Raw genomic sequence first — 27,572 nt, 5'->3', positions numbered from 1 at the left:
ATGCTAGCATTTTTTTTGAAGATACAAGTTTAAATTTTATTGAAAAAAAAAGAGAAGAGAAGAGAGTTTAATTTTATTTTTATTAAATTATGTGTTTTTTTGTAATTTTTTTGACTATTTTTTTATAATTTTTCCTAATGCTTTTTTATAAACTTTTCGGTGAAAGCTCGGATTTGCAACTTCCCAAAAAAATCAAATTTTTTCCCAAAAATCAATTAACCAAAAAATTTGGTGTTTGGATAATTGAAGCAAAAATCAATTTTTTTTTCTTAAAAAATTGATGAACATGACTATCCAAACACACGGCTAAATAGTTAAACTGAACTTCTTTTTGCTTTTGTTTTAGTTTTATTTGTACCACCTTCTCTTCCTATAAAAACACAAACAGTTCAAATTGTGGGAAGCATGAAATAGGATCGAATAATTTGCCCTAAGTTGATAATAATGAAAAAAAAAGCGAAGTTCTTAAGTGAGATGTGCTTGTTCATGTCTCACGATCTGCAAAATAATAATACTCCCTCCATTCCAGTTTATTAATTGTCAGGCTAAAAATTCTGTTCCATATAATGATTTTCTTTCAAAGAATGCAATATTTAATAACATCTTCTTTATTTTACTCTCGTTTAATTCAGCAATTCAACTATTTTATTTAATAAAGTCAAACACTAACACCTATCTCCAACGCAAGTAAATGAGATATATATTTGATTTGATAAAGCATGGAGCATTATATTTTTAATATTTATTATTCGTTTTCTCTCCCAACCCATATACCAGAATTATAAAACAACAATATAATAAAAGTGAGTGAGTAACAAATTAAATTAGACGGGGCCGTTTTGAGGCCGACAAGTAAAATCGCTAATCCTGCAGCCGATTGATATGCTGCTCCACCGAATCTAAGCGGCCGCATAAAAGCATTTGACCGCTTTGATGACCGAAACAATTTTTCCCTCAAAAATCACACCAATCAAATATCTTACGAGTAATTTATAAAAAATACGAGATATAATTAATTTTAATTAATTAAATAAAATCAAAATTTAGAACGGGCAAGTAGCGTCAAAACGCGAAGTCGTCCACTTTATACAGCAACAAGCAAAGGCGTTCGCTTGATTTGCAAAGCGGTGGGCAGCGTTGCTTGCAAAACTGCCGTTTCATATCCATGTGCTGTCGAATCACCCACCTTACACGTGTACCTGATGACGCCATCTCGTCTCTTCATCTTCCACTTCAACGGCCCTGATCCCTTAAAGCTCACTGTGATAAGGTATGTGGAAGAGAAGCGGGTAATTTCTAGCAGGAGATATAATATTATTTTAAACATCTCATGGCTTCGGGGGCATATTAGTCAATTGGCAAAAGTCCTATGCCAAATGGTGTACATCTGAGTTTCTCTTTCCTTTCTATTCAGTTTTTTCTGTTTTTTTTTTTTCCAGCGTATTACCACTCCCGCTGGTTTCAAAAATTAGGGGGGGGGGGGATTATATAGCTGCACTTTTTTTAACTATAAAAATTAATACAAACTCATTAAATCATATTAAAAATTAATGAAAACACGAAATTAAATACAACCCAAATATTTAAATTATAACATTAATCAAAGGTCAAATTTATTGATAAATCAGCTTCCTCCGAAAATATATAATAGCAAATTTATTTATTTTTTGCAATTAAAAATATTTTTCCTCCTTCTGAACTGTTGGATTGGTTACTGTCCTGCTATTGACTTTTCCTTAATAAAAATTGGAATAAATTATTTAAAAGGATGATATTTTCAAATTCGTTAATGATTGAACTCTACCTCTTCATCATTATGTCAAGAGTTAAATAATAAATTATGTTTTGAGATTATTTTTCATTAAAAATAAAATTCAATCGCCAGGAGAAAATTAAGAGTAACTGAGGATGGTGGGATACAGTTTGAACGTCCTGAGGGCCGGATGGCTATTTTGGTAATTATGGAGCGAGACCTGCAAGAGGTCGCAGAGATGCGGACGCCATTTGAACGTTCTCGCAACTTTTGCTCAATGTGAAAGTGCATAAAATTAAAACCAAAAGCCACAGCCCCAGTGGCCGAAAGGAACATTTCCTTGATATTGCAAAATAAATTCATCTTTTCCGGTGATTTTGTTCCTCCTCTCGCAGGTACTAATTAAATCTGTAATTTCTACCTCTCCTTCTCTGCAGCTTTTTCCCTTCCAAAGATTCCCACTTCAACTCTATATTGTCTCAGGTTTGAATTTAAAAATTAAATCTTTTGTTTTCTTTATTTATTTGCCCAATTGCTCTGGTTTTAATTTTTACGATTGTTTCCCTTATGTGGTAGGTCCTTTCTTCCGTTGAATTTTTTGGGAAATTAAATTTTGTCTACGTTTTTTTTTATACAATTGATGAATAGTATCATTCTCTTCTGCGGCCGTAATCACGCGTAAGTTATGAGGAAACATATCATGGGATCTTGGGCAATTAATTTCTATAGTTTGTGTATGGTAAACCAGATCCGTGATAGGAACAACTTGTTAAATGTTTACTAATTTCCCATCAGGTGGCCATAATTTTGTTAGCCCTTTTTTGTTGGGCTAAAAGGGGAGGCAATCGGATTGGATAATCCTGGAAATTTTAATGATGGGATGCAATTTGATATTTTGTTGGTTTTGAAAAATTTTCGTGCTTCTGCCTTTGAATGGGGTTGTAATATATTTGCGTTCGTATGTTTGTTGTGCGTGAGAACAGATGGTAAGGGGGGGAAAGGTTGGTGGCAAACGCAATTTCAGAAAAAGGGATCGGTCAAAGGAAGGGGTTTCTGATGATTCGGATGAGGACTATGTGGTTTCAGATGAAGATAGAGATTTGTCTGATGGTTCAGAGGATTCATTGTATTCTTTAGATGGATGTGAATCCGAGGAGAGTTTAGATAGCTTTGTAGGGGATGAGGATGAGGAAATTGAAGTGAGGAGGAAATTCAATAGATCCAAGACAAAAAATGGCATTTGTGGTCGGCAGAAAATTGGCAGGAAACCCTCACAGCACAGAGGAAGGATAACTTATTCACATCAGCTAGAAGAAGAAAAAGAAGAAGACAAAGAAGAAGAAGAACGTGAACAAGAGGAGGTAGATGATGAAGAGACAGATGAATATGAGGAAGATGATGCTGATGAAGATTTTGATTGTGATGATGATGAGGAATTTACAGCTGAGGAAGAAGATTACTCGGATGAGGAAGAAATAAAGGGGAGAAAGAAGAAAAGTGATGGCATAAAAATGGGCAAGAAAGTTGTGCAGAAGCGGGCCTCTGTAGCTTATACTAGAGGTCGTAAAAGAAGAAAGAATTCTAGAGCTGCAAAGCCTTTGAGAAAGAAGAGAAGAAAGAATGGAGGCTTGAGGAGGAAAACAAAGTATGATGATGAGGGTGATTTTGTAGATAATGGTCCTGCCATCAGAACCAAGAGTAAGAAAAAAACAGGACGAAAAAGGAGAAGACTAATAATAGATTCAGATTCACACTCAGATTGCGTGTCATCTAGATCGTCTGAATATGAGTATACCATCTCTGAAGAAGAGAGAGAACAGGTGAGAGAAGCTGAGGAATTGTGTGGAAGTTTGAGAACTAATTTGAGGAGTTCATCCCTTCTGACAAAAAATGAAGAGGATGGACTCCATGAAGATCTACATCAGCAAAGAAAGCCTCCAGCCCGGAAAGGAAAGGAAAAGATAGAGGAACATCAGGGGAGAAAGGGCAAGGACAAGGTAGAGGATTTAAAAAGTGAGCCAGGAAAGCAGGTGTGTGGAATTTGTCTATCTGAAGAAGATAAAAGAAGAGTAAGAGGAGTACTAGATTGTTGCACCCACTTCTTTTGTTTTGCTTGCATTATGGAATGGGCAAAAGTGGAATCTCGCTGCCCTTTGTGTAAGCAGAGATTTAAAACAATCAGTAAGCCTGCACGATCAACAACAGCAGGGGTTGATTTGAGAGGATCAGTTATACAAGTCCCTGAACGTGATCAGGTATCCAACTGCTTCCTCAATCCCTTTGTTTAAGGTTTTTTTACTTTGTCCAACTGGCTGTCCTAGTTGATGAAGGATTGATTTTGATATGCAGGTTTATCAGCCCTCTGAAGAAGAACTCAGGAGCTACATTGATCCTTATGAGTATGTAATTTGTTCAGAGTGCCATCAAGGTGGAGACGATGACCTCATGTTACTCTGTGATCTCTGTGACTCTCCTGCACACACATATTGTGTTGGTCTGGGTCGGGAAGTACCTGAAGGCAATTGGTATTGTGATGGTTGTAGGCCAGTTGCTATGGGATCTTCAAGTTCTCAAGTTCAGGAAGGTGCGGCAGATTCAAGGGCAACAACAGTTCAGAGCCTACCTGGTAGACCATCACCTGCTGTACATGCAAGAGAAGTTATTGACCTCAACTTGATGTCTTCACCCCGTGCAGCCTTTAGTCAAGGATTCGGGAATCTTTCTTCTAGATTTTCCGGTAGAAGTGTTGAAGGAGCTTCTCCAGTGTCTGGAGGAGGGGCTCCAACTTTATCTGAGAGACGTTGGATACACCGTCAAATTCAACAATTACTTTCAATGGATAGAATGACTTCTTCAACTGGTCGATCTAATGGCATTTCAGCTACCAATTCAACTAGTAACCTATATGGCCCTCAAAGTGATCAAAGTAGGGTTACAACCACTCATGACGCAAGGACGCAGAACGTGGGAACATCATATCACTCATTTTTTGAGGAAAGATTATGCCACAGTACCTCTCCACTAATGCAGAATGGGGATCATTTCTCTATGAGAGTAAGCAATTCAAGAAGGCCAGCGGTTCAAGATTCAGCTCCATTTACCAACAGAACTGTGAATGGGGGATTTTGGCCCGGTCTTGTGGTGACACATCCTGTATCAGATTATGAACAAGGCCATCAGCTTAGCAGCAGTTCACACATTGTTGCTGATGGTAGCATGTCCCCTGCTATTAGAGAAGAGAGTAACTTTCACATAGTAAAGGAACAATTGTCATCACTGGTTAAACGCCACCTTATGGGCCTGTCACAAAACATTGATTTAGGTATGTGACTTTTCTTCCATTAGCTAAAAATAGTTCATTTCTACCATTTTTTTACCTGGCCGGCCTTTGCCACATCTGGGAATGAAACTTATGGGTAAAAGTTGTTCAACTTGTAATATGAATGGGAAACATAGTAGAATGTTATTTTGGGGTTGGGAGTGATGACTTTGGGGAGATAATTGTACGTTATAGCATACAAACATCAATTCTGGAAAGGGCAAATATAAATTAACAATTTTATTATACTTATTTAAATAACACCCCCCCTAAAGGAAAGTACATATTATGGATGAATCTGCATCTCCACGGTTTCTTTTTCCCATGTCAAATGTTCCCTGTCTTTTTGTGTGATCCAGGCAACAGTACGATCAAGGACATTGCAAGGATTTCTCTGAACACCATACTAGCAGCTTGTGGTCTTGAGCACAAGAAGAGCGAGGTTTGCGCTGTGCCCCCTCCTTCAGCGTGTCCCCACATTGAACTAATGGCTGGTGGGCAAACGAGTCTGATTAAAGGTTGCTGCTCCTCTTGCTTTGATTCTTTTGTAGGAGGCGTGGTTAAGAGGATCATGGACACAAGAATGTCGCAGTGGTTGCGACTTGGCCTTTAGGCATTATTTATTGCATCGTTTCCAGAGGCACACCTTTTTTGTCAGCAGTTAAGGGAGACAAGAATGTGTCGTTCACTTGTTTATATGAATATGATTCACTAACTTAATTTGTTGGGGACAGATACCTGTATTGGGTGCTCATTCAGAAATCAATCAAAAATAAGCCTTCATCCTTCCTTGTCATATTGGTGATAGTTGTAGACTTGGGTTTAGGCCTTAGCCATGTTGAGCCGAATTCTAAAAGAATTCTAGTCAATTAAGCCACGAAAAAGGTGAACGTAATTGTTGACCTCTATTGCCGTGTGTTTATGCATGTTACATTTATTTTCTTTCACTTTAGGCTTAAAAAGATGCTTCTCTGCACTTAAATACTTCTTTTGATTTAAAATATATATAATTCAATTTTTTTAAAAAGGTTCACGTACCAATAAAGTCTTTATTTTCATAAAAATATTTATTGTTTTTCTTTTTTTATCCCTAATTCCATTATCAATATATTTTATGATGAGTGAAATATGCATTTACACTAATATAGTTAATAAATATAAAGGGTAAAATGAAAAAAAAATTATATGTACTAAATTACTTTATTTTAAATTTAGATTAGTAGGGGGAAATGTTTGTATCTGGAACCGGATGGAGTATAAGATATTTTTAATTTAACTAATTTACCTGAATTAATAAAAGATAATTAAATTATTAAAATAATCTAAAAATAAAATGAATTTTCCAATTTAGTTTTATTTAAAAGCATAATTTTTTTTCCTTAAAAAACTAATTAATGACTCACTTTTTTATATGTAAAAGTGACACACACGCACATGAACAAGATTAATATTTAGCACTGAAGCAAGTATAATCTTATGTTGATTGCTAGAAAAAGGCAAGGAAAATGACCTTGTAGACCTAGAGGCTTTACCGTCTTATTTATGGCTTGTTTGTTTAAAATTAAAAAATAATTAATTTTTAGATAGTTTAAAGATTTTATCAAAAAATTATTTTGTAAATATTTTATAAAAAACTGACATTATTTTATATTTGGTTACAATAATAAAATTGATTATTAGTTAGTTATTTTTAAATTTTATAATATCTTTTTTTTGAGAAAATTTATAATATCTTTTTTATTTTTTTATGAAAATAATTTATTATTATATTATTTTAAAATTTTATGATATTTTTGCATATCCTACCCCTTTAAATCACTCTCTTTTATCTACTCATTAGATTATTATCAAAAGCTACTTAATGGAGTCTATTAAAATAATCAGAAATCTTTTTTTTTAATTTTTATTATTTTTAAAAGTTCAAAAAACATAATAGAAATTTATAAAATAAATTATTTTAATAAATAAATAATTTTTTATAAAATAAGTTAAAATAAATGGGCATTAATTTCATTGGCCGAGCAGATAACAAAATATGACAAAGAAAGGGCAGACTAAGTCAGCGACTGAAATTATTATTTTTTATTCTTGTAAAAAAAAAAATGGGGCTGTATTCTGATTCCACTTTGACTTTGCTTTTTTTGGTTTGATTTTGTCACCTAATTCATATGAACTGTAATTTCACAACTAAATAACTTCGTCGTTAGGTATTATGAGTATTCCCCTGGTTCTTCTTCTTGACTAACGCCTGGTTCTTGAGGATAGTAGTATTGACAAAGCTAACGATGGCTTCTAGTAGGCAACATCGAAAACAATATACGAGAAAAGATAAGTACAAAAAAAAAAAAAGCTCAAGTTTTATTCATTTACTTTTTGTTCGAGAAAGAATCTGACCGCAGAGATTGTAACATTTGGTTTTGGTACAGGTCCTTCGGTGACGACATGAAAAAAGCAGAGATTCTGTGATGACGAAGCTGAGCGCTTTTCACCCCTTGTATACCAAGTTACACGCACTTCTCTTTTCGTAAGAAAATTATATCCTAATCTTATCCGTGAAATGAAGCAAAATTATCAGATTAATCTCTTAGCTTTGCTTGAAACTCGATGCAGTGCCGACAAGGCTAAAAGGATAGCAAAGAAGCTAGGCTTTAATGAGTTTGACTGGATTGATGCGACTGGGTACAGTGGAGGAATTTGGGTGCTCTGGGATGCAAATGCAGTTCAGGTTTCTATCATTGAGAAAAGGACTCAATTTATTCATTTGACTGTTGAGAATCATAAGAAAGAAAAGTGGTGGCTTACCATAGTATACGCTAGTCCAAACATAGATATAAGACGTTGCTTATGGCATGTGTTATGTCAGATTGGTGCGACTATCAGAGGAGCATGGAGTGTGGTTGGAGATTTTAACGCCACTTTATTTCATGATGAGAGACAAACAATGGCCAGGCATGGAACTGGAGTGGATCGAGACTTTCGAACATGGTTTGAACAAGCTGAACTCAATGATGTAGGCTTCTTTGGACCCATGTTCACTTGGAAACGAAATAATGTTGAGAGTCGTATTGATCGTGCTCTTGCTAACGATAGCTGGCTAGAACTTTTTTCAAATGCCACGGTTACACACCTCCCTTGGTTTAAGTCTGATCACAGGCCACTCCTAATCCAATTAGATTGTAAAGACAAAACTAGCCGTCATAGACCATTTCGGTTCATTGCTGCTTGGGTCCTCCATGACGGTTTTGAAGATTTCATTACAAATGCATGGAAGAATAATTGTGATTGGGTAACTCAAGTCAAATCATTCAGTGCTGACTGTATAAAGTGGAACAGAGAAGTGTTTGGCCATACCGAGACCCGCAAACGAAAGCTAATTCGCCGCTTGGATGGTATCACACAAGCCCTTACTAATGGTCAAAAATCAGAGCATCTTGACAAACTCCAATGTCAACTTTGGTTTGAGTTAGAAGAGGTGATGCTTCAAGAATACATTATTTGGGCTCAAAAAGCCAAAGTTAACTGGATTCTTCACAGTGACAAGAATACCCACTATTTTCATAGTGTTGCTAATGGGAGACGTAAAGCCAATCGAGTGCATGCTATCCGTGACAATGAAGGAGAATGGGTTTATGATGAAGACCAAATCCAAGTGATGGCTACGGAATTCCTATCTAAACTCTTCACAGAAGAAGACGATAGGAGACCAAGGCTCGAATGTTATAGAAAGTTCCCTTCTATTGGTAATGATTTCCTAGCCAACCTTGGCAAGGAGGTAAATGATACTGAAGTCAAAGATGCTATTGATAGTATGGGAGCTTTGAAGGCTCCAGGACCAGATGGTTTAGGAGCAATCTTCTTTCAGAGTCAGTGGAAGCATGTGGGTACCTATGTGATGCAGTTTGTGAAATCGTTGTTCCTCAACCCGCAAGCTATCAGCACAATCAATTCTACTTTGATTGTTCTTATTCCTAAGAAACATCCACCAGAGAGCTTGAAAGATCTTAGGCCTATTAGTCTATGCAATGTGGTGTTTAAGGTTATTATGAAGATTATCACAATGTGGCTGAAGCCTCTTCTCCCTAACATCATTTTTCCTTATCAATGTAGTTTTGTTCCAGGACGACATAGTTCAGACAACATTATCGTGGTCCAAGAAGTTATCCATTCTATGAGGAATATGCGAGGGAAGCACGGGTTTATGGCAATCAAAATTAATCTTGAAAAAGCATATGATCGAGTAAATTGGGGTTTCTTAGACTAATGTCTGGACGAACTTCAATTTCCAGAGCATATAAAGGCTGTCGTTATGAATTGTGTTACATTGGCATCCATGCAGCTGATCTGGAATGGAAACAAAGCAAACATCTTTAAGCCTACAAGGGGGGTTCGTCAAGGGGACCCACTATCACCATACCTATTTGTGATCTGCCTTGAGAAATTAGGCCACCTGATTCTAGAAAAAATAGAGGAGGGAATATGGAAGCCTATCAGATTAGGCAAAACTGGACCTCCCTTGTCGCATCTGTGTTTTGCTGATGATATCATTATTTTTACAGAAGCTTCCACCCAACAAGCTGATGTTATACACGAGTGTTTGGGGAAGTTTTGTACCAGCTCTGGAATGAAAATCAATGCTATGAAAACTAAGATGTTTTTCTCTGAAAATGTGCATCATGTTCGACGTGAAGAAATCAACATTAAACTCGGTTTTAGTAGGACTGGTGACCTTGGTCGCTATCTGGGTGTGCCTCTTCTGCATAAAAGGATGGATAAAAACACATTCAAAGACACTGTAGATGAAGTGAAAAAGCATCTATCTAACTGGAAAGCATCTACTCTCTCCCTAGCTGGGCGTGCGACACTGATAGCCTTAGTCACGAACGCTATCCCTGGATATGTTATGCAAACATGTAATCTTCCTGCTAGTACTCTTAAAACGCTTGACAAGTCCAACCGTGACTTTTTATGGGGCCACACAGAGAGCTCAAGGAAAACACATTTAGTGGCGTGGAAAGATGTTTGCAGACTAAAACAAGAAGGAGGGCTAGGTCTTCGACGAGCATCTATCCAGAACCAAGCTTATGCTATGAAGATCGGTTGGGGCTTGATTAAGAAGCGTGAAGACTTATGGGTGCGAGTTATCCGTGAAAAGTACAAGTATGGGAGTGATATTATCCCCAAGATTAAGACAAAGAAACCTGGATCTAACCTTTGGAAGGGCATTAAAGATACATGGGTTCACGTTAAAGACGGGCTATAGTGGTTCAACAATAACACCTCTGTGAGTTGGAAATGGGATCGAAGTGGCTCCTTTACTATAAAATCAGCCTACAATCTTCTTTCTGGATCTAAGGGAAGCGAGAATGACAAATGGAAGAAGCTGTGGAAGGTCACGGCACCTCATAGATGCAAGACCTTCATGTGGTTAGCTTCCCAAAACAGATTACTCACAAACGAGGAGAGATTCAGGAGAAGTATGAGTGCAGATAATATTTGCTCGTGGTGCAATGGCGCAGTTGAAAGTAGTTTGCACGTCTTTCGAGATTGCACAGATACAGGACAGCTATGGGGGTCTGTGATCAACACTAGATATCAACGGGGCTTCTTTAATCTGCAAACAATAGATGATTGGATTAGCTGGAACTTGAAACAGGGTAAAAAACTGGAGTTTCAAATGAACAATGGATTATTCATGGTTCTATGCTGGAATATCTGAAAAAGAAAGAATGAACAGATATTTGAGGGGAAAAGTTGCTTCAATGAATGTATTGTTGCCCAAGCGAAGGGCATGATAAGCTGTTTGGAGAGGGTTCAAACAAAGACAAGTTCCATTAATTGGCACGGAAATGGGATTCAGAACTATGACCTACGATGGAAACCTCCAGAGACAAGTTGGGTGTCACTCTGTGTTGATGGTGCTTTCTCGATGATGCAACAGACTCGTGGGTGTGGTGGTCTGCTGAGGAACTCGGCTGGGCAATTTATCACAGGGTTTAGCTTACATTTAGATGAAGGTGACCACTTATTAGTAGAGCTGTGGGCTATTTTAATAGGCTTAAAGATTGCTTGGGATGTGGAGTTAGGAAAATCGTGGTGGAATCTGATTCAGCAGAAGCCATATCATTGACAGAGGTTACTAACTATTCTATACTTCCTGACTGTCATATAATTATGGAAATTCAAAGCATGATCCGCCGAGCATGGGAGATTAGAATCTGTCAAATTTCTCGTGATGCAAATGTTGCTGCAGATCATCTGGCGAAACAAGCTCTTGATGTGTGGCCTGGGTTGCACATTCTTAGCTTTCCCACAGAGAGTCTTAGACGTTGCATGGATAGCACTTGTACTGTAAATGAGTCTAGAGTTTAGGCTCATCTATTTCTTATAAAAAAAAGAAAATTATATTTTTCGTACCGATTTATTTTTTCCGCCTTACCAGTAAAAATACATTTTACGTCTAGATTTCTTTTTTTGGGTGAAAATGTCAAACACGTCTACATATTCTTTAGTTTGAATGAAGGTGTTTTGTTTTCTTTAACCCATCAAAAAATAAAGGATTAAAGCTCAATTTTACTCTTGAACTGGTTCCAAAAGAGCAAACTCAATCATAAGCCATTTACATCTATTAACCATTAAAATTTTTAAATATATCACCTTGCTGTTTGTATTGTCTATTTTTTTTCATTAGCTAGGCTCACAAATAAACTTTTTAATATTTTTTGTTGTAAACTATTGTATCGTGGGGTTCATTAATATTTTTTAATAATTTAAAAAATTCTTCTCTCTATTTTACCTATTCTCACCATTGTGAGGCAACACCTTCTCTCTCTTCCACCAATATTTATGTTTCATCATTATCTCTTACCATCGCGGAACTTGGATCTACTCCTCCTTCCTCATGCACCTCCATCTTCAACCTCATGGCAACATCCTCTGCTTGTCCTCATGCGACGCAAAGATGCAATTCCATTCATGCTCACCAATTCGCCTGCTTTAATAGAATCTAGAGCATACATGCATGCATGTAGGTGGGTTCTCGATATGCATGCAGGTGGGTTTAAACCCAATCAAAACCAGAATTGAGTGCAAGCTCTATTTTAGAAGAACAAAAGAGAGCAGGTGTCCTTTTCTTGGAAGGCTGTAAAAGCACAAAAATTTTAGTAGTAGTTGCAACAAACCCAAGCTTAGTTGAAGGTGATGGTAGAATAAAAGTAGGAGGCATTGCATATGGACTATGGAGTCATGTAAGCATGCTACATGAAACTATTTTATATGATATTCAAAAAATTAGGCCAAGACTGGATGCTAATGGTAACACCGACCTCAGCTCCTTGCATACTATGTTGGACTTAAAGGCTTGACTCATCCTCTATTCTTTGAAGTCACATGTACATGGGCTTGTGTTGACCATCACGAGTAGGAATTAAATGCGAATGGACATAGAACAATAAGCTTTAGAAGTGACTAGGTGAGTTCTTTAACCCCATTTTGATGGCCACCGCATGTAATGTCCTTCTCCACCTCCATGAACACCATGTACGTTGTGTCCTTCTCTACCTCTACATACGCTTCATCATTAATGGCTTCTTTATTCACACCACACCATTGCAGGTCATCTTTCTTCATCTCTCTCCAATTCCGTCCTAGAAGGTGAGCATCGATTGAGATGATGATGAACTTGGAGATGGTGTCAATAGTGATTTATGAAGGGGAAGTTCATGTGGGCAGGACATAAAGGAGAGAGGGGAGAGAGAGAGAGAAGGTTAGGATCATCGTTTCAATCTAAAGCTATTGCTTTACCATGCTTAGTGTCGATGTTAGGCAAATGCTTCACTAAGCCTGATGTCACCTTTATTGGACCTACCATCTTTGGCTGACACCAATGAACCATGAATGAAAGACTTGATAGTGGTACCATTATGATATATGGAAATAATCAAACTTTATTTTTGCAGGTTGGAGGGTAAGGTAGCTATAATGATGGGAGGAGCCACACTATGCCGACAGAGACAAAGAGAAGGCTAGAGGGTAAGGTGGCACTATTATGTGAGTTGCTTGGAGATGGAGAGAGTTAGGGGGGAGAAAGAGAAGGAAGGACAGTGGGGTGGAGAGAGAAAAGAAGAAAGATGGGAGGAGAGAGAGTTCTTTTATATTATAAAAATATTTTAAAAATGAGAGGTCCTTCTATTAATATATTTTATGATAAAAATATTAAAAAAAATTAAATGTAAGACCTATATAAAAGGAAGATAATATCAAGGGCATGACAAACTAAATTTCTAAAATTAAAAAATAAAATTAACTTTAACTTGAGTTCATAATCATTTGCGACTTTCAAGTACAGTTTAATAGTAAATTAATCTTTCACCCAAAAATAAACTTAACAGTTCAACTAGACAAATTTCCATACATTGCATGGTATTTAAGTTGAATTGTATAGTTTCTTTGTAGTCGTGATATTTTTGTATTGACTGATTCTTATTGAATTCTATAAAATTAAAGCTCATGATCGGATTTAAGTTAGTCTTCCTGGAAGTTCTGAACTTGCACTGAACCCGTTGATGCAATGAAGACAACCATAGAATGATTGAGAATGGACTACTCAAATAAAAAAATGAATGAAAAACCCCTTTAATGCCAAAATCTAAATTCCTATATATATAAAGCACAAGCCTCTAAAACTCGATGGCCCACAAGTTAGCTGCAACGCTACACGTTGAATTATTAGTTTGTAGTCCAGTATTTGTTTATGGGAACTGGTTTTATTAGTTCCACTAAATCTGCGGTAGGCACAGCTACTCAAGTTTGTCGGGCAGTTCACCTGCTGCTTGTTTTCTTTTTTCTTTGGTTCTACCGGAAAAGGGTATGTTACGTCGCTTCCTCGTTAGCCCTGAAGTTTCTGCGAATTTCAAGTGTCCTCTTTCTTCAGTCATGCCAACATAACTAAAATACAAACAGCAGCTACCGTGGCATAGAGAAATTGACTCTGACTCTCTTTCTCGTTCAAGCTGTTATGACCTCAAACAAAAGGATGAGACTTTTGACCTGAAAACTACAGTTCACGTACAACATACGTACACTCCCTTGCTGCACCTTATTTCATTCTCTGATCGAATGCATTCGAGACTTGCTAGGGACATCCCTCAATTGAAGGTAACTCATTCTGAATTAAGGCCTACTGCAACAGCAGCAGCAGCATGACAAACTCCCATCATAAATTGTCATCAAGTATAGAGCCCAGCAGTAGCCCTTGGACAAACAGCGTTCTGCTCTCTCTTTTTTGTACTTGACGGGCAGGGTAGAGGCCTCCAGATTTCTGAACAGAAACATCAGAAAATCAGATACAAAAGGACAAATAAAAGTAACATTTGACATACATCAGCTACATATCCTCCTAACAAGGAACAATGCTTAATGCATTGTTATGGGAAATAAAAAAAAGTAACCAGATAAAAATGGTTGCAGGCAGATAATATTTTTGGCTCTTCATGAAATTACAAGTGACCTAAATTATGGTGACATCACATGATTGGCAAAAGTGAGAATAAATAAATTCCTAAAATATTGATATATCTTATAAGAAAAGGGGGCGGGGCTCATTAACCGCTCTACCAACAGATATATCTATGATCTTTTTCTGTTCAGTCCAGTAACTACTAAGTAAGGTTTCTGATGTTCTCCAGAACAAATTCTAAATCAAGAAGGCCCTTGCTTTGCATTAGCAGTAATTTAGACCATTGTACCTGTATAATCTAGATCAAGAACCATAACTTGCCAAATAATTGACTACGACAGACTTGCTGCTCATCTCTTCAGAAAAATAGACAATCTAATGGCAAACGAAAGAAAATCCAATCCTTATGAAATCAATGACTTTCTCTGAGCTTTCTCCATGGAAGCTAAAAGCACCCCAGATAGTACCAGTACCAGTCTTCCTGGTCACCAAAATTCTGCTTTCTGTTATTGGATTGGATATTCACACATAACATTCTGTCATGGAAAAAACCAAACATGTTAGAGCATATGCGAGGAGGTATCTTTGGCACAGAGAACATCAGAAATGAGACAAGTGACTTGCTCGAAGCATCCTTGCACAATGGAAGTTTGAAGCAGCAATCTTCCCCGCCCCCTTTTCCAATTCTCAGGTAGATGTGTCACTCTGGGTTAGTGTGTGTGTGTGTGTGTTTTTTTTTTTTTTTTTTGGGGGGGGGGTTGAGCACAGAGGATGCATGGCAAAAAGGGACAGAAGATAACTATTTCAGAAAATTGCAGAACCAGACGTTTAAGCTTTTAAGTCCACTCAAACCATTCCTTCAATTCAATGGGCAAGGGAGGCAGAGAAAATAAACTAAACGGGCAAGGGAAAATTATTTAGCTTTGGTGCATAGTAATCACACAGGATTACAGGGATTTTTGACCTGCTTACATCATGTCATATTCACATTCATGATCCTACATGATACTTTTTGAGAAACATGAATGCAAAACAAAGGAAAACAAATAGAAAAGGCAAGGATGGTTTGGAAAGATAGGCCCAGACCATGATACTGATACATCAGTTTTACTTTACTGCAGCATCCCTTCCCCCTTCTTTTTTTCAAGTCTCATAATTCAAAGAAAGCTAGATGCTGTATACTTGTAAGTATTAATCATTGACAAACCTAGACTAGACCACAAGAGGAACTCTGAAGCGTTAACACAAAGTTTAAGGCACTAGATTTTAATGAAGCAAGAAACCATTAGTCTGAGGGAGTCTCAATTTCAAAGCATACGTGAAAGAAAAGCTATGTTCCACAATATTTTTGTTTTAAAGATGCCAGAACTTTAAGGGCCCCCTTTTGGGGCATGGTTCAGCATTTCCCCCCTTTTCAAACATCGAAAAAGGAAAGGCTGATTCCTACATGTGGCATAATATAACTGATATTGGTACATGTGATGCATCTAAATATCAATGATATAGGTTTTCAAGGCACAAGGCACTCCAAGGTTCCAAAGTTCTCAGGGAACCAGGAAACCAAGCACAAGGCAAGAAGGTAACGTCCTCCTTTAAACAGCAGAAAGATGCCTAAAATTTGCAATAATAACATATTGGCGTTTTAGAAGGCCTAAGTTATCCATAGCATTGGATGGATACAATGGAACGTCACCACAAACAGACATACTATATTGCACAATTTGAATAGGATGAACAAAACATTCTTTCATTATCATATCTATTACAATTTTAAAATTGAAAACTGCAGCAAGCATACCCTCTTGATACAATCTAATCTGAGCTTTCCGTGGCTGGCTCTCAGTAAGAAACTGAGGCTGAGAACTAACAACTTCATCAGCTAAAGGCAATATTAATGATGATAACAATGGATCAGGTGCTGCATTAGACAAGGAGACAAAACATGAGGACCTCCAAACAGGGAGCGCAAATTTCCTTCTCGCAGCTCCTTCCTCAACAAACATGGTATAGAATACAATCCACCTTTATGCCATTTCCTCTTGCCGTGCATGTACTTGCATGTTAAGGACACATGGGAAGCAGTATTAGGAGTATTCTAAGAAAGATGTTGAATTGAAACAACAAAAAAAGTTTCTGAAGTCAGTATTCTAACACAATTGTTTTGATATATATATTGGTAAAAGGAGCTAGTCAGTGCACCACAATTGTGAATCAATAAATCAGAATTGCTTGCTCAAAATTAAGGCTAATAATACTTTTCTAAGGATTTATATGGTGGTGTATGATGGCATTAAGAAGGAAATCAAAACAGCAATCTATAAATAAAACCATATAGTTTAGTGTCAAATAGAAGAGTTGGGTTAGAAGGCATTTTTCATTACCTTCTCACAACAAAAACTTTTAGAGACTGTTTAGAATGCAAAAGGGGATGGAAAAAAAGAACAATAAAATAGAAAAAGAGGTCCTGTAGATGGAAAATGTTCTTTATGTCCTTGAATAAAAAATTAATAAAGACAGTTATCATTGAGTAATAATATTACATATCTCATTCTGTGTGCAATGAAAAAGGAATGCTTTTCCATCATAACTACCAAACACCCCTATATACTATACTACCGTAAGGCACAGTAAAGGTACGTATACTTCTAAGGCTTGAGCCGAATGAAACAAGTATGATAATGCAACAAAGGTGGACAAACTGAATGCTCAAGGACTTGTAACTAATCGCAACTATCTTTACTTCAAGAAAATTTAAATTTGAGAATTGGCAAAAACAAATATTAACTTAGAAGAAAAGGATATCTTGAATATGCTTCCATGTCGTAGGGTTATGCATGCAACCATATCAATCCCTGCCCTCAACAAACAAACTGGGCATACCTGCATACAGCATTTTTCCCTCAATATCTTAGGAAAATAAAAATCCTTTTCTCCAAGAGGAAAATCATAATCTCAGCTTAAAAAATTAACTTCTGATAAATCAGAAAGAAAAGATGTCTAGGAATCAACCACCTCTTAAAAGAGCATGCATCAACTAAGCAAAGTACTAAATACTGCTGTATTTGCTAAAAAACTGAGATACTTTTATCATTATAACGATAGGTGAAAGGAATTATACCCAATTTTTTGCCTCTATAGGATGCTCTTCATCAAGGTGGTAAGCAGCATAATCCAACAGCATCAAAATATTCAGAATAATGGGGCATAAAAACTCCTCCCTGATACCATCATCCCTGTCAATATCCTCAAAGCCTGTGAACATTTCTACATTGAAAGAATCTCCCATCAATAAGTGCAAGAGGAGAAAACAATACAAACAGTCAAGTCCTAAAACACCAAATCTGACAGAAAATTGCCAGAGAAGCCCAAAAATGAAGAGGCTGTGGGAGAGAGAGACAATCTTTTTTCACAAAAGCTTCCCTCCAGATTTCATTAAGGCATAGTAAAATTGCACAGAAATGATTTAGCCGTTATTATAGGTTATTAAGATCTTACAATCACCAATTGCATTTTTCATTGCTAACACATTTTCATCTAGTAGGGGAATGATAAATAGGAATGAGACTCGAACACACGCACAGAGTCTATGTCTATGAGACCCACATATTGACATACCTAAGTGTATCTCTATCTATATTTGCGAATTAACAGCATGAAAATGTTAGAAATAGCGGGTTTCTGCTTCTAAGAATTTGGAACTAAAGGAATTATGCTTGTGATTTCATATCACGTCATTTTTCTTGTAGCAATCATCGAAACGAGTCAAATAAAATACGAGAAAATTTACAGAAGCAGCCTCCATGCTAGGGAAAACAAAAATTAAAGTTCTTCCGGACGGACAAAAGAGAAATAGTAGAATTTAACAGAAAATTAATCAACAGACAAAATTGCGGGCAATTAAAGAGGTAACGGCAGGGGAAAGTTGAAAGGAATGAAAACCTGGTCGGGATTGAAGAGCAGCCTGATGTGCTTAAAGGCAGGCGATAGACGAGCGCTACAAGGGGAATCGGCGTCCATAGCTGTCATGTACGAACCAATGAAGAGATTCTCCGATATAAAGCTGAAAGTGATGACAGAGAGAGGGAGGACTTTTGGGGTTGACGAGGAAGTGAGCTTAGTGTGGAGGAAATGAGGTGCAGGGAGTTTCGCTCAGGCGGCAAAGGGAAAGGGGCCTGCCATTTCGTCATTTCGGATTTCATATGCAATCATTTTTCACTCTGTTTTTCAGTTTCTGCTCCGTTTATGGACTTGCCTCGTCACAAAATTTAAAATTAACACCACCTGTGCAATTCCTTAAAGAAGAATTTTTTCCATTTTATGATATTAAATAATCCAGGACCTGTAAGCTTTCGTAGCTCAGTTGGTTAGAGCACCCGTTTAGTAAGCGGGAGGTCTTGAGTTCGACTCTCAACGAAAGCAAACCATTTTTGACTTCTTTATTTTGTAATAAAAATAACATACAAGGCTACCACATGACTACATGAGCAGGATGCAAAAACATTTGAGAGCGAAGCCCATGTGGTAGAGCAAAGCAAGCCCAGTGAAGATGCAGGAGGCCCATGGCAGCATACTTAAGAAACCTCCCTCAAGACAAATAAATTTATCCAATAGTTATTTTTCCCCTCTCAACTTTAATTGAAGTGTTTGCAAGCAATTTAAACTTAATTATGTGATAATTTTATCTCTCAGCATTAAATAGTTGCCCTCCAATATCCCTGATCTTAATTGCCCCTTACATAGGTCAGTAGGTCTCACATTTAAATTTTTTAATATTTGTTGTTATAAAATATTGTATAATAGGTCCCACCATTTTTATATTTTTTAATTTTATAAAAAATACTATCTCTCTCTCCTCCCCACTTTCTCTCCCCCCCCCTCCCTACCTCTGCTTCTCATCCTTCACTGCCTTTACACACAGTCTACATGACGGCATTGATAGGACCTTGCTAGAAGTGAGAATAGCCACACGAAGGTAAAAGAAGAGAGGGTTTCTGCATGCACTCGAGCACACACCCGCATGCATTCATGCACCGCCTTTACTAAGTAACCTTATATACGACCGCTGCACTCAGTCGTACGCATCTTCTCCTCCATCTCTAAACATGGAAATGTTGCTCCTCAAGTCTCTTAACAAATCCCCTGCCGCGGCCATTTTGCTGTAAGTTTTCTCTATCAATCACGTAGTGCCTGCCATCCACTCTATTTGTTCATTCTAGCGGAAGCATCTGGTGATAGTTATTTCCCATCTAGTTAACAGTTCATATAGGGTGGTAATGCGAGCCAGAACCCCAAAAATTTTATGTGTCATGAGTAAAAGTTGGCTTTTGGTTATGCAAATATTGATGGAATATGCTTTAATTCTGGAACACAGTAATTTTTAGTTCCTTATGTTTGGGAGTTTTGTCAATTTAGTCCCTTAATTTTAATTTCTATCATTTCAGTCATTAACATTTCATAAACTTATCTAAGTAGTCCTTAGTCTCATGAAAAAAAAATAACACTGTTAAATTACATTGACAAAGCTAAGGAAATAATGATATGGCAACCTGCTAGATTAATAATATGGAGAGCAAGTGAGTTGACTTAGATAATAGTAAGTAATTTTTTTTTAAAAAAAAACCACTCTTTCAAATGACGCGCAGCCTCCATCTGTCTCAAATGCGATCTGATAGCATGAGGGCACGAAGTCTACTCCTAGGGCAAGAATAGAAACGAAGAGGACGTACTGAACGAAGATTCTAGAGAACAATGTTGAGGCAATAAGAGAAGAATAGTCACCGTTGCAAGCAGATAGAGAGGAATAATGTTTAGATAAATAGTAAAATTGTGAAGTTTTTTGTAAATAGAGGAGAAAGAAAAATAGTCAAATGCTGAAGCTTTTTGTATTTCAAACTTTGAAGCTTTAGACGTTAAGCGTTAATATCCAAAGCTTTGGGAGAGACATGTTTAGCCTTCCACGTGCGCCCATTCAAAATCCGTAGCTCGTCATCGTTGCAAGAATCAACCTCGCCTGATCAGTTTGCTGTCTCACACTGTACCATTGATCGTAAGTCTTCCTTCATGGTCATCCCAAGCCGTCGACTGTTAAAGCTTCTAAATATGCCCTGATAGTAAATCATAATGGTAAATTAAGAATTATAAATTAATAAAATAAATAACATATCATCAATCAGGACGTGACAGATTTAGCAATGTATTTTATTTAATTCACGTGTATATTTCACATCAACAATTTAATTTCCACACCAACCATTTTTTAGGGCTATTTTGTTTAGCAGAATTTAGAAGAGTAACTTGATAACTATAACTATCGTTAATGATTAAAATAATATAAATTAAAGTTAAGGGATTAAATTGACAAAACCCCAAACATAAGGGATTTTCATTGTAGACTTCTTATTTTATTGTTAAGTTGATGGGGATGTATGAGGTACACTCCATCGTGTCTGCAACGATGCCTTTCTTGCTCCTGAGATTAGGTGAATTACCTATTCACTTTTTGCGTCCTTTAATATTGATTTTGCCGCTTCTATGAGAAGATTTTCTCACATGTATAATCTGTTCTATTCAACTTGTTCTTAATATGTGGAAAGAAGCTTTAGCGCAGGGCCGCAGAGGTTACAAAGATACTCACCACCAATAAATGCAACACATCACAAATTCACAATGCCTCATGTAACACCTTAACTTTCCTAACAAACGGAAAAAATAATAATAACCAAATATTATGATAATAAAAATATTTACACTAATAAAAATAATTATCATGGTATAAAAATTTAAAATGAATTTTCAAATATATTTTTAAAAGGTAACCATGGTAGAAAAAATTAATTTAAATTTTAGAGAGTTACCATGATTATAAAAATATTCATATTAATTTAATTAATATGAGCCCTTACTATCATAGGAAAAGGCTTCTAAGTAGCATTACATGCTACTATAGTAGAAAAGGCTAAAAGTTCTCTTTTTCTAAACACATACATTTCAAAGTAAAACAAAAAAGCAAAAGAATTAAACAAATAACTAAATAAAGGTAACTATCTTATGGTGTGGCAATAGAGCCATTCTTTAAACCATACTCCTTAAAAGGCTGGTGGTCCTTGCACCTATTCCGTCGTTGGAGCTCCATTAGCCATTCCTGCATCCTTAAAAATGGGAGTGAGATAATGTCTCAATAACATCTTTAAAGGTTATGATGTATCCTAGGTCGATAAATAACCCAATTTAGTGAGTTTTCACAATTAGCAATTACCATCCATTTATAGACATTTTCGAATCATATTACAATATTGTAAGATGCATGCTTAAGTAAGGAATAAATATGTATCTAACACACACACACACACACACACACTCTCTCTCTCTCTCTCTCTCTCTCTATCTCAAACAAGTTTGCTATAAACGTTTAAATCATAATTCAAGAAAGCTAGCATGTTTGAAAAGAAATAAACACCTTTTCGTTATTAAACTCAAAAGGTACAAGCATGTTAGAAAATCTAAACCATACAACTCAGGGAAATATCATAATACTCAATATTCAAATAACAATTATATTGATTTTACATGTCAAGCTAGATAGTATCTTAAAAATTATTTTCGTCTATAGATATATTTATCATTTCTTTTTTCCACCTTATTTCTTCTTTATTTCTTCATGCTAAGATTCTAGGTGATAGGGGATGATGCTTGGCTAAAGGTTTCATCACTCCTTGTAACATCCCACAAATTATCCCCTTGATTAATTAAGATAATGAAGGGTATATTGTATATTTGTAAATTTAAATATAAATGGATTTGAGAATAGTTAGAGACGATGGATTTAATTTTAGTTTTTGAATTAGGTTCGGAAGTGAATTAGGTCTCCTAAACTCAAATTGTAGAGAAAAATTAAATTTTTAATACACTGTGCGTTATGTTGTAACATAAAAATTTACATTGCAGTATAATTTCCAAAACCAGTCTCTTTAAGAACGTAAAAATAGAGAAAAATATCATGAAACAGAGGGAGGGCGATGGAGAGAGTCATTTCTCTACTAAGGCATCAACTTTTTTCATTTTAAAGGTGACTGGAGCTTGATTTCACCTAGGTGTATCTTCTTTATATCTTCTTCTCGTTACATGTTTTGGAAGTGAGATTTGAGGTTGGGAGATGATGATTTTCAGACCTAGGACTATGAGTTTGAATCCATTGGTCTAAACAGGACTAATAAGAGTTTTAAGTTATCTAAACTTTATGCATCTATGAGAGTGGGCTCTCAATTATGGATGAAATTATACCCTAAAGTGCCATAAATGGTAGTGGTTACAATAATACCAACCATGCATCCCTAACAATTATTGAACCACAATACTAACAATTATGTAGTTAGATTTAAATGCATGATCAAATGCTAACCTTATACCCTCCTGTTACCTCCAATATGAAATCGGTGACTATCATATGGCTACATCCTTTACGGACTAACCTAACCTTCCACTTGTGAGGAGCTACCAGGCCAGAGTTAACTCGCTCGCTTGTGTAATTCAGTTTTTCCAAATACTAACAACCATAGGGTGTTGTACCTCTAATCTAGCCTTCTCATGAATCAATGGAGACTAGTTAGGTTTGAGTCTCTCATAGAATAAGTGAGACAGTCCCGAATCAACTATGAGATAAAGGCTACCTCCAGATTTCAACAGTTAGTGCCAAGACAAGTTTTCAATTCTAATGGTCACTACCAATACTACATGAATTTACCAAATATTTTTCTCCCTAGGCGAACTCTCGTCAATGATCATGATATGCATATGCCATATATAAATGCAAATATGACCCAATTCAAAACCAACACAATTTCATATCTATCTCTCACTTATAATAAGCCACGATCAATATATTGCATATAGAGTATTTTCAAAATATCACATTTATTGCTTTCACTTCACTATACTACTAACCAAATCATCAATCACAATAAATGGCATGCAAAAGATTTCCCTTTCTAAAACCATTTTACAATTTAAACACATTGCTAAATTGCATCATTAATTTAAACTATCAACCATGTTTCACAAATACAATTAATATTCAACTATAAATATTAAATTTTTCCCAATTACTTCAAACTTTTGAGAGGTTAAAGGTTTACCTCTCTAAATACCAACTTTTAAAGCTTCACATAAGCTTGAATGGTATCAGAATGATTCACATTACAATCATAATACAAGGATATCATCATTATCCCATTATGTGAGTTTTCCAACATTAATCTCTACACACTCTATTCTATTAATCTATAAATTATACCTATTTATACCCAATGGGTTCATTAGGTTCTATTGATTTACATTACTGCCACTGAATCTTTAAACCACCAATAATGAGCCTTAACTCTCCCAACGACCATATTAATGGCAATTTTCGCATAAAAATACCTAACCCTAACTAACTCTCGATAAAATCATCAATATAGGGTTTATTTATCACAAATAACTCCCAATATATCCATAGTATTCAATGAAATTGGACACATAACTTCTATGGATCAAAAATCAATCTTATAACTTAAACTCTAACTTAAACCTTCATAAATGAGGGAGAGAAAGGAAGAAGAGAGTATAGATTGCTTATCTTGAGTGTTTGAGAGCTTCAGACTATCACTAATGTGATCTAATAATGTGCCCTAATAAAGCTTAATCGTGTTCTTTACCTCCTCTCTTATGTTCTCACAAGCAAAGATGAATAGATTTAACTAGATTTTTTATCATGTGCCGTGATGCACGCTACTTTTTACCACGGTGCATAGCACATAAAGGCCCGTTACATTTAAATCTACCTTCATGCACCATGGCAAATTGACCACACGCTGTGGCATGTGGCACAAAAGAGTATTCTTTCACTTTTTCTTCCTCTTCCCATGCTCAAGTAGCCCGCCATCAATCTGGACCCATGTTTAGGACTGAAATCATAATTAATTATACTAATTAGATTCTTCTAGCCATATACCTCATTAATTCATTGATCACACTCATTAGGTCTACTAATCAAGCTTAATTTTCTCAAATGTTACAGTTTGGGTGGTCGAGAAACCATTAATGTAAAATTGAAATTTTTAAAAGTTCTGTTAAATGGTTGTAAATAATATGCGTGTTCTACATGTGTGAAATTATTTTGAAAAAATGAAGAACCCTATGTATGATGCATATATGATATTAATGATTAAGTTTGATAGCGTTCATTATAAAAATTGATGAAAATGTGGTAATTGATATGTGGAATATGATGAGTATATGAGTGAGGATTTGGTGAATTCATATGAGATGAATTATTGACTAGATTGCATAATATGTGTAAGTTGTACATAACATGATCCTTAGTAGGAGTTTGTCTAGGGAGAGGAATAGATTGATAAACTCATATAGGTACTAGCAACTTTCTGTTGGAATCATAAGTTTGCTTTGGCACCAACCATTGGAATCAGGAGACAATTCTTGTCCCATGGTTAATTTGAAACTATCCCACTTGTTCTATGAGGAACTCGAACCTAATTAGTCTCCATCAGTTTATAAGGAGGCTAGCTTAGGGGTATGACACCCCATGGTTGTTAGTATTAGAGAAAACCATGGTACATAAGTGAATAAGTTAATTCTAACTTGGTAGCTCCTTATAAGTGGAAGGTTGGGTTAATCCATGTCATGGATATAGCTACTTATAGCCATCGGTTTCATGTTAGAGGTAAGAAGAGGGTACAAGATTGGCATTGATAATGCATTTAGATCTGACCACATGGTTGCTATTATTATGGTCTGACATGTTTTTATTAAGGGGTGCATAGTTGTTATCATTTTGTCCCCAAGATATGCATTTTTGACATAAATGTGATAATATATATTAGTGTCTGATCATATGATTGTTAGTTTTATGGCTGAGGCTATAATTGTAAAATATATATGTGATGCTTGTAAATTTATTTAATTGCCATTTGCATAAATAATTAATTAATATGCAATTGTGTAGGCTAAATTGACCTTGGTTACTAAATAGTTGTACTCACCCCTTTTATTTAACATTTTACAAGTGCTAGCTCTGGTCAGGATAAGGGAAGGGCATATGAGGTTTAAGAATTAAATTTCCTACTATAATGCCTCAATTACTCTTGATTAATGTATAATTGTCATGATATTGCCAACTAAGATGTTCATATTTTATTATACTTGCACCATTGAATATTGAGTATCGAAATGTGTATTTTGGGCCCTAGTGCATGTAATATCTTTTTAATTGAGATATATGTGAAAGGCCAAAATATTTATGTAAGTAGGAGTGAGTATATTTGTAAATGATGGTGATTTAGATGTGGAATTACATATTTTGGCTCCCCTTTATGTTTTTTGTGATCAAAGGATTGAGTAATGAAAATATGATATAGGTATTGTTTGAATGTTGTGGTGTATTGCACGAATCCGTTATAGTCTATTGAGTATGGTCTAAGAGTTGATGTGGGCTTTTAGCACTGACATTGAGTTTTGGACACATTAGCTATGTTTTGAAAATATAGAAGAGTGAGTTTGCTTTTTGGTATCCAACTTTTGATTAAGAAATTATTTGAATGTACAATTCCATTAGTTAGAGCTTAGAGAAAGCTCTCTATAAGCATATAAATTTTCTTAATCGAATGTTGGACAGAGATTTAGTGCATGTCAAAAGTTTGACCAAGAAATCTGCCTTTGCTTTCATGGGTTTTGCAATTTATGCTGCAGCGTAATTGTGCCAAAATTAGTTTTTTGCTATTTTGACCCTAATTTGATATTATTTTACCTTGTAAGATGTCTATGCTTTCGTATACATTTTTTGTTTTAATTTTATTTTTTAAAAATGATTTCATATAATTTTATAGTATTATAAGTTTTGAAAACTTGGGATTCCATTTATATAAATTTTACAAATTTGGTAATTTATTTGGGTTATTCTTATGATTACCTTAATTTTGAGGGTTAATTGTGGATTAGTAAGGGAGACCTTATACTTTTCATCAAGCCTCAACCTCCCTTTTTTGATAGCAAGGGATGCCTAAATGGTACTAAGCTTCTCTCGACCTTAGTCAAAGAAATCGGAGTAGCTCGGGTATATATCAAAGCTACCCAATGTACACCACATGAAGGCAAGTACGTGATCACAGTTCATCTTTATTTTCTCAATTAAACCCACAACCTATAGCCACCTTATAACAATAGAGTCCCAACATATTCAAGATCAAATTACAATTTTCACAAGAAGTATGTCTCAAAATTTTCAACATTTATTATTTTATAGACACTATCAAATTTCATATATTATATCAATTCAAACAACTTGATCAAACTCCAACCAATCAAATTACAATCAATACAAATCTATTCAGTTTTAAAAATTCCAAACAAGCAATTATAAAATTTCCAAGGGTTTCATACTAACCATAGTTTCACATAAAAGTTCTTAAAAATTTACTTTGTTAACCATTAGGCTGAGTTTTCAAAGAATGCTATTATAGGCATGGTATTTAGGTTTAATTCGATATTAATACACAAAAAGATTCAACTATTTACTCACATTAGTATACAAGATAACCTAAAAAAAGTGTTACCTGGGCTTGAGTTCATTCAGAGAACTCAAAGTCTCTCCGTAAGAGATCCTCCAACAAACTCAAATGTCAAAGTAAAAATTAAGGAGTTCCTTAAGAAATTCCTAACTACTCTACAAACGATAATTTAAAAAATTAGAGTCATTAAAAATTTATATTTAATTACTTATTACTCTTGAATTATCCTAAAATATTTGTGGAGGCTATATATAGCTCTAGAATTATTCTCATCAAACCCTTCTCATTTTATTTTACATATTTCTAACCTTAAAGCTTCCTAAAGATTCCAAAAAATAACTCCAAATCATATTAATCATTACTTTTTAACTTTAAAGAATTAAAGTACTCATGATCACATTATATAAGTCCTAAACACCCAATAAGTAAAATTTTCATCCCAAAATAATTAAAATAAATTTCAATTAGTTATAATTTATTTCGTAG

General features: G+C 35.6%; 1 protein-coding gene, 1 non-coding gene and 1 pseudogene across 4 annotated transcripts; 2 read left to right on the top strand and 1 right to left on the bottom strand.

The window, feature by feature from the left end:
• The first annotated feature begins 1,919 nt into the window (after positions 1 to 1,919).
• LOC129288104 (uncharacterized) lies at positions 1,920 to 5,868 on the top strand. Of its 3 annotated transcripts, XM_054924490.1 has the most exons (5): positions 1,920 to 2,148; positions 2,737 to 4,008; positions 4,103 to 5,075; positions 5,432 to 5,514; positions 5,624 to 5,868. In XM_054924490.1, exons 2-5 carry the CDS (start codon positions 2,737 to 2,739, stop codon positions 5,735 to 5,737), a joined length of 2,442 nt encoding a protein of 813 aa, XP_054780465.1. In that variant the 5' UTR covers positions 1,920 to 2,148; the 3' UTR covers positions 5,738 to 5,868. The 3 variants fall into 3 exon arrangements, with proteins under 3 accessions (XP_054780465.1, XP_054780447.1, XP_054780457.1); XM_054924472.1 differs by having other exon boundaries at positions 1,921 to 2,148; positions 5,432 to 5,868; XM_054924482.1 differs by having other exon boundaries at positions 1,921 to 2,236; positions 5,432 to 5,868.
• A 7,834-nt stretch (positions 5,869 to 13,702) lies between these two features.
• LOC129291541 (protein DEHYDRATION-INDUCED 19 homolog 3-like) lies at positions 13,703 to 18,754 on the bottom strand (annotated as a pseudogene).
• A 117-nt stretch (positions 18,755 to 18,871) lies between these two features.
• Positions 18,872 to 18,945, top strand: TRNAT-AGU (transfer RNA threonine (anticodon AGU)). Its single transcript has one exon. It is a non-coding gene; the product is annotated as a tRNA-Thr (tRNA).
• Positions 18,946 to 27,572: the final 8,627 nt, after the last annotated feature.

This window comes from Prosopis cineraria, unplaced genomic scaffold, assembly GCF_029017545.1.
Source record: "Prosopis cineraria cultivar Desert tree isolate PC_DT_omini unplaced genomic scaffold, ASM2901754v1 PC1, whole genome shotgun sequence".
NCBI lineage: Eukaryota > Viridiplantae > Streptophyta > Magnoliopsida > Fabales > Fabaceae > Prosopis > Prosopis cineraria.
This window is presented reverse-complemented; position numbering and strand designations above follow the sequence as displayed.

Excerpts from the sequence above, each read along its gene's own strand:
- LOC129288104 (XM_054924472.1), top strand. The coding sequence starts at position 2,737 with ATGGTAAGGGGGGGAAAGGTTGGTGGCAAACGCAATTTCAGAAAAAGG. Across the intron at positions 4,009-4,102 it reads AAGTCCCTGAACGTGATCAG|GTTTATCAGCCCTCTGAAGA; the intron begins GTATCCAACTGC and ends TTTGATATGCAG. Across the intron at positions 5,076-5,431 it reads GTCACAAAACATTGATTTAG|GCAACAGTACGATCAAGGAC; the intron begins GTATGTGACTTT and ends TGTGTGATCCAG.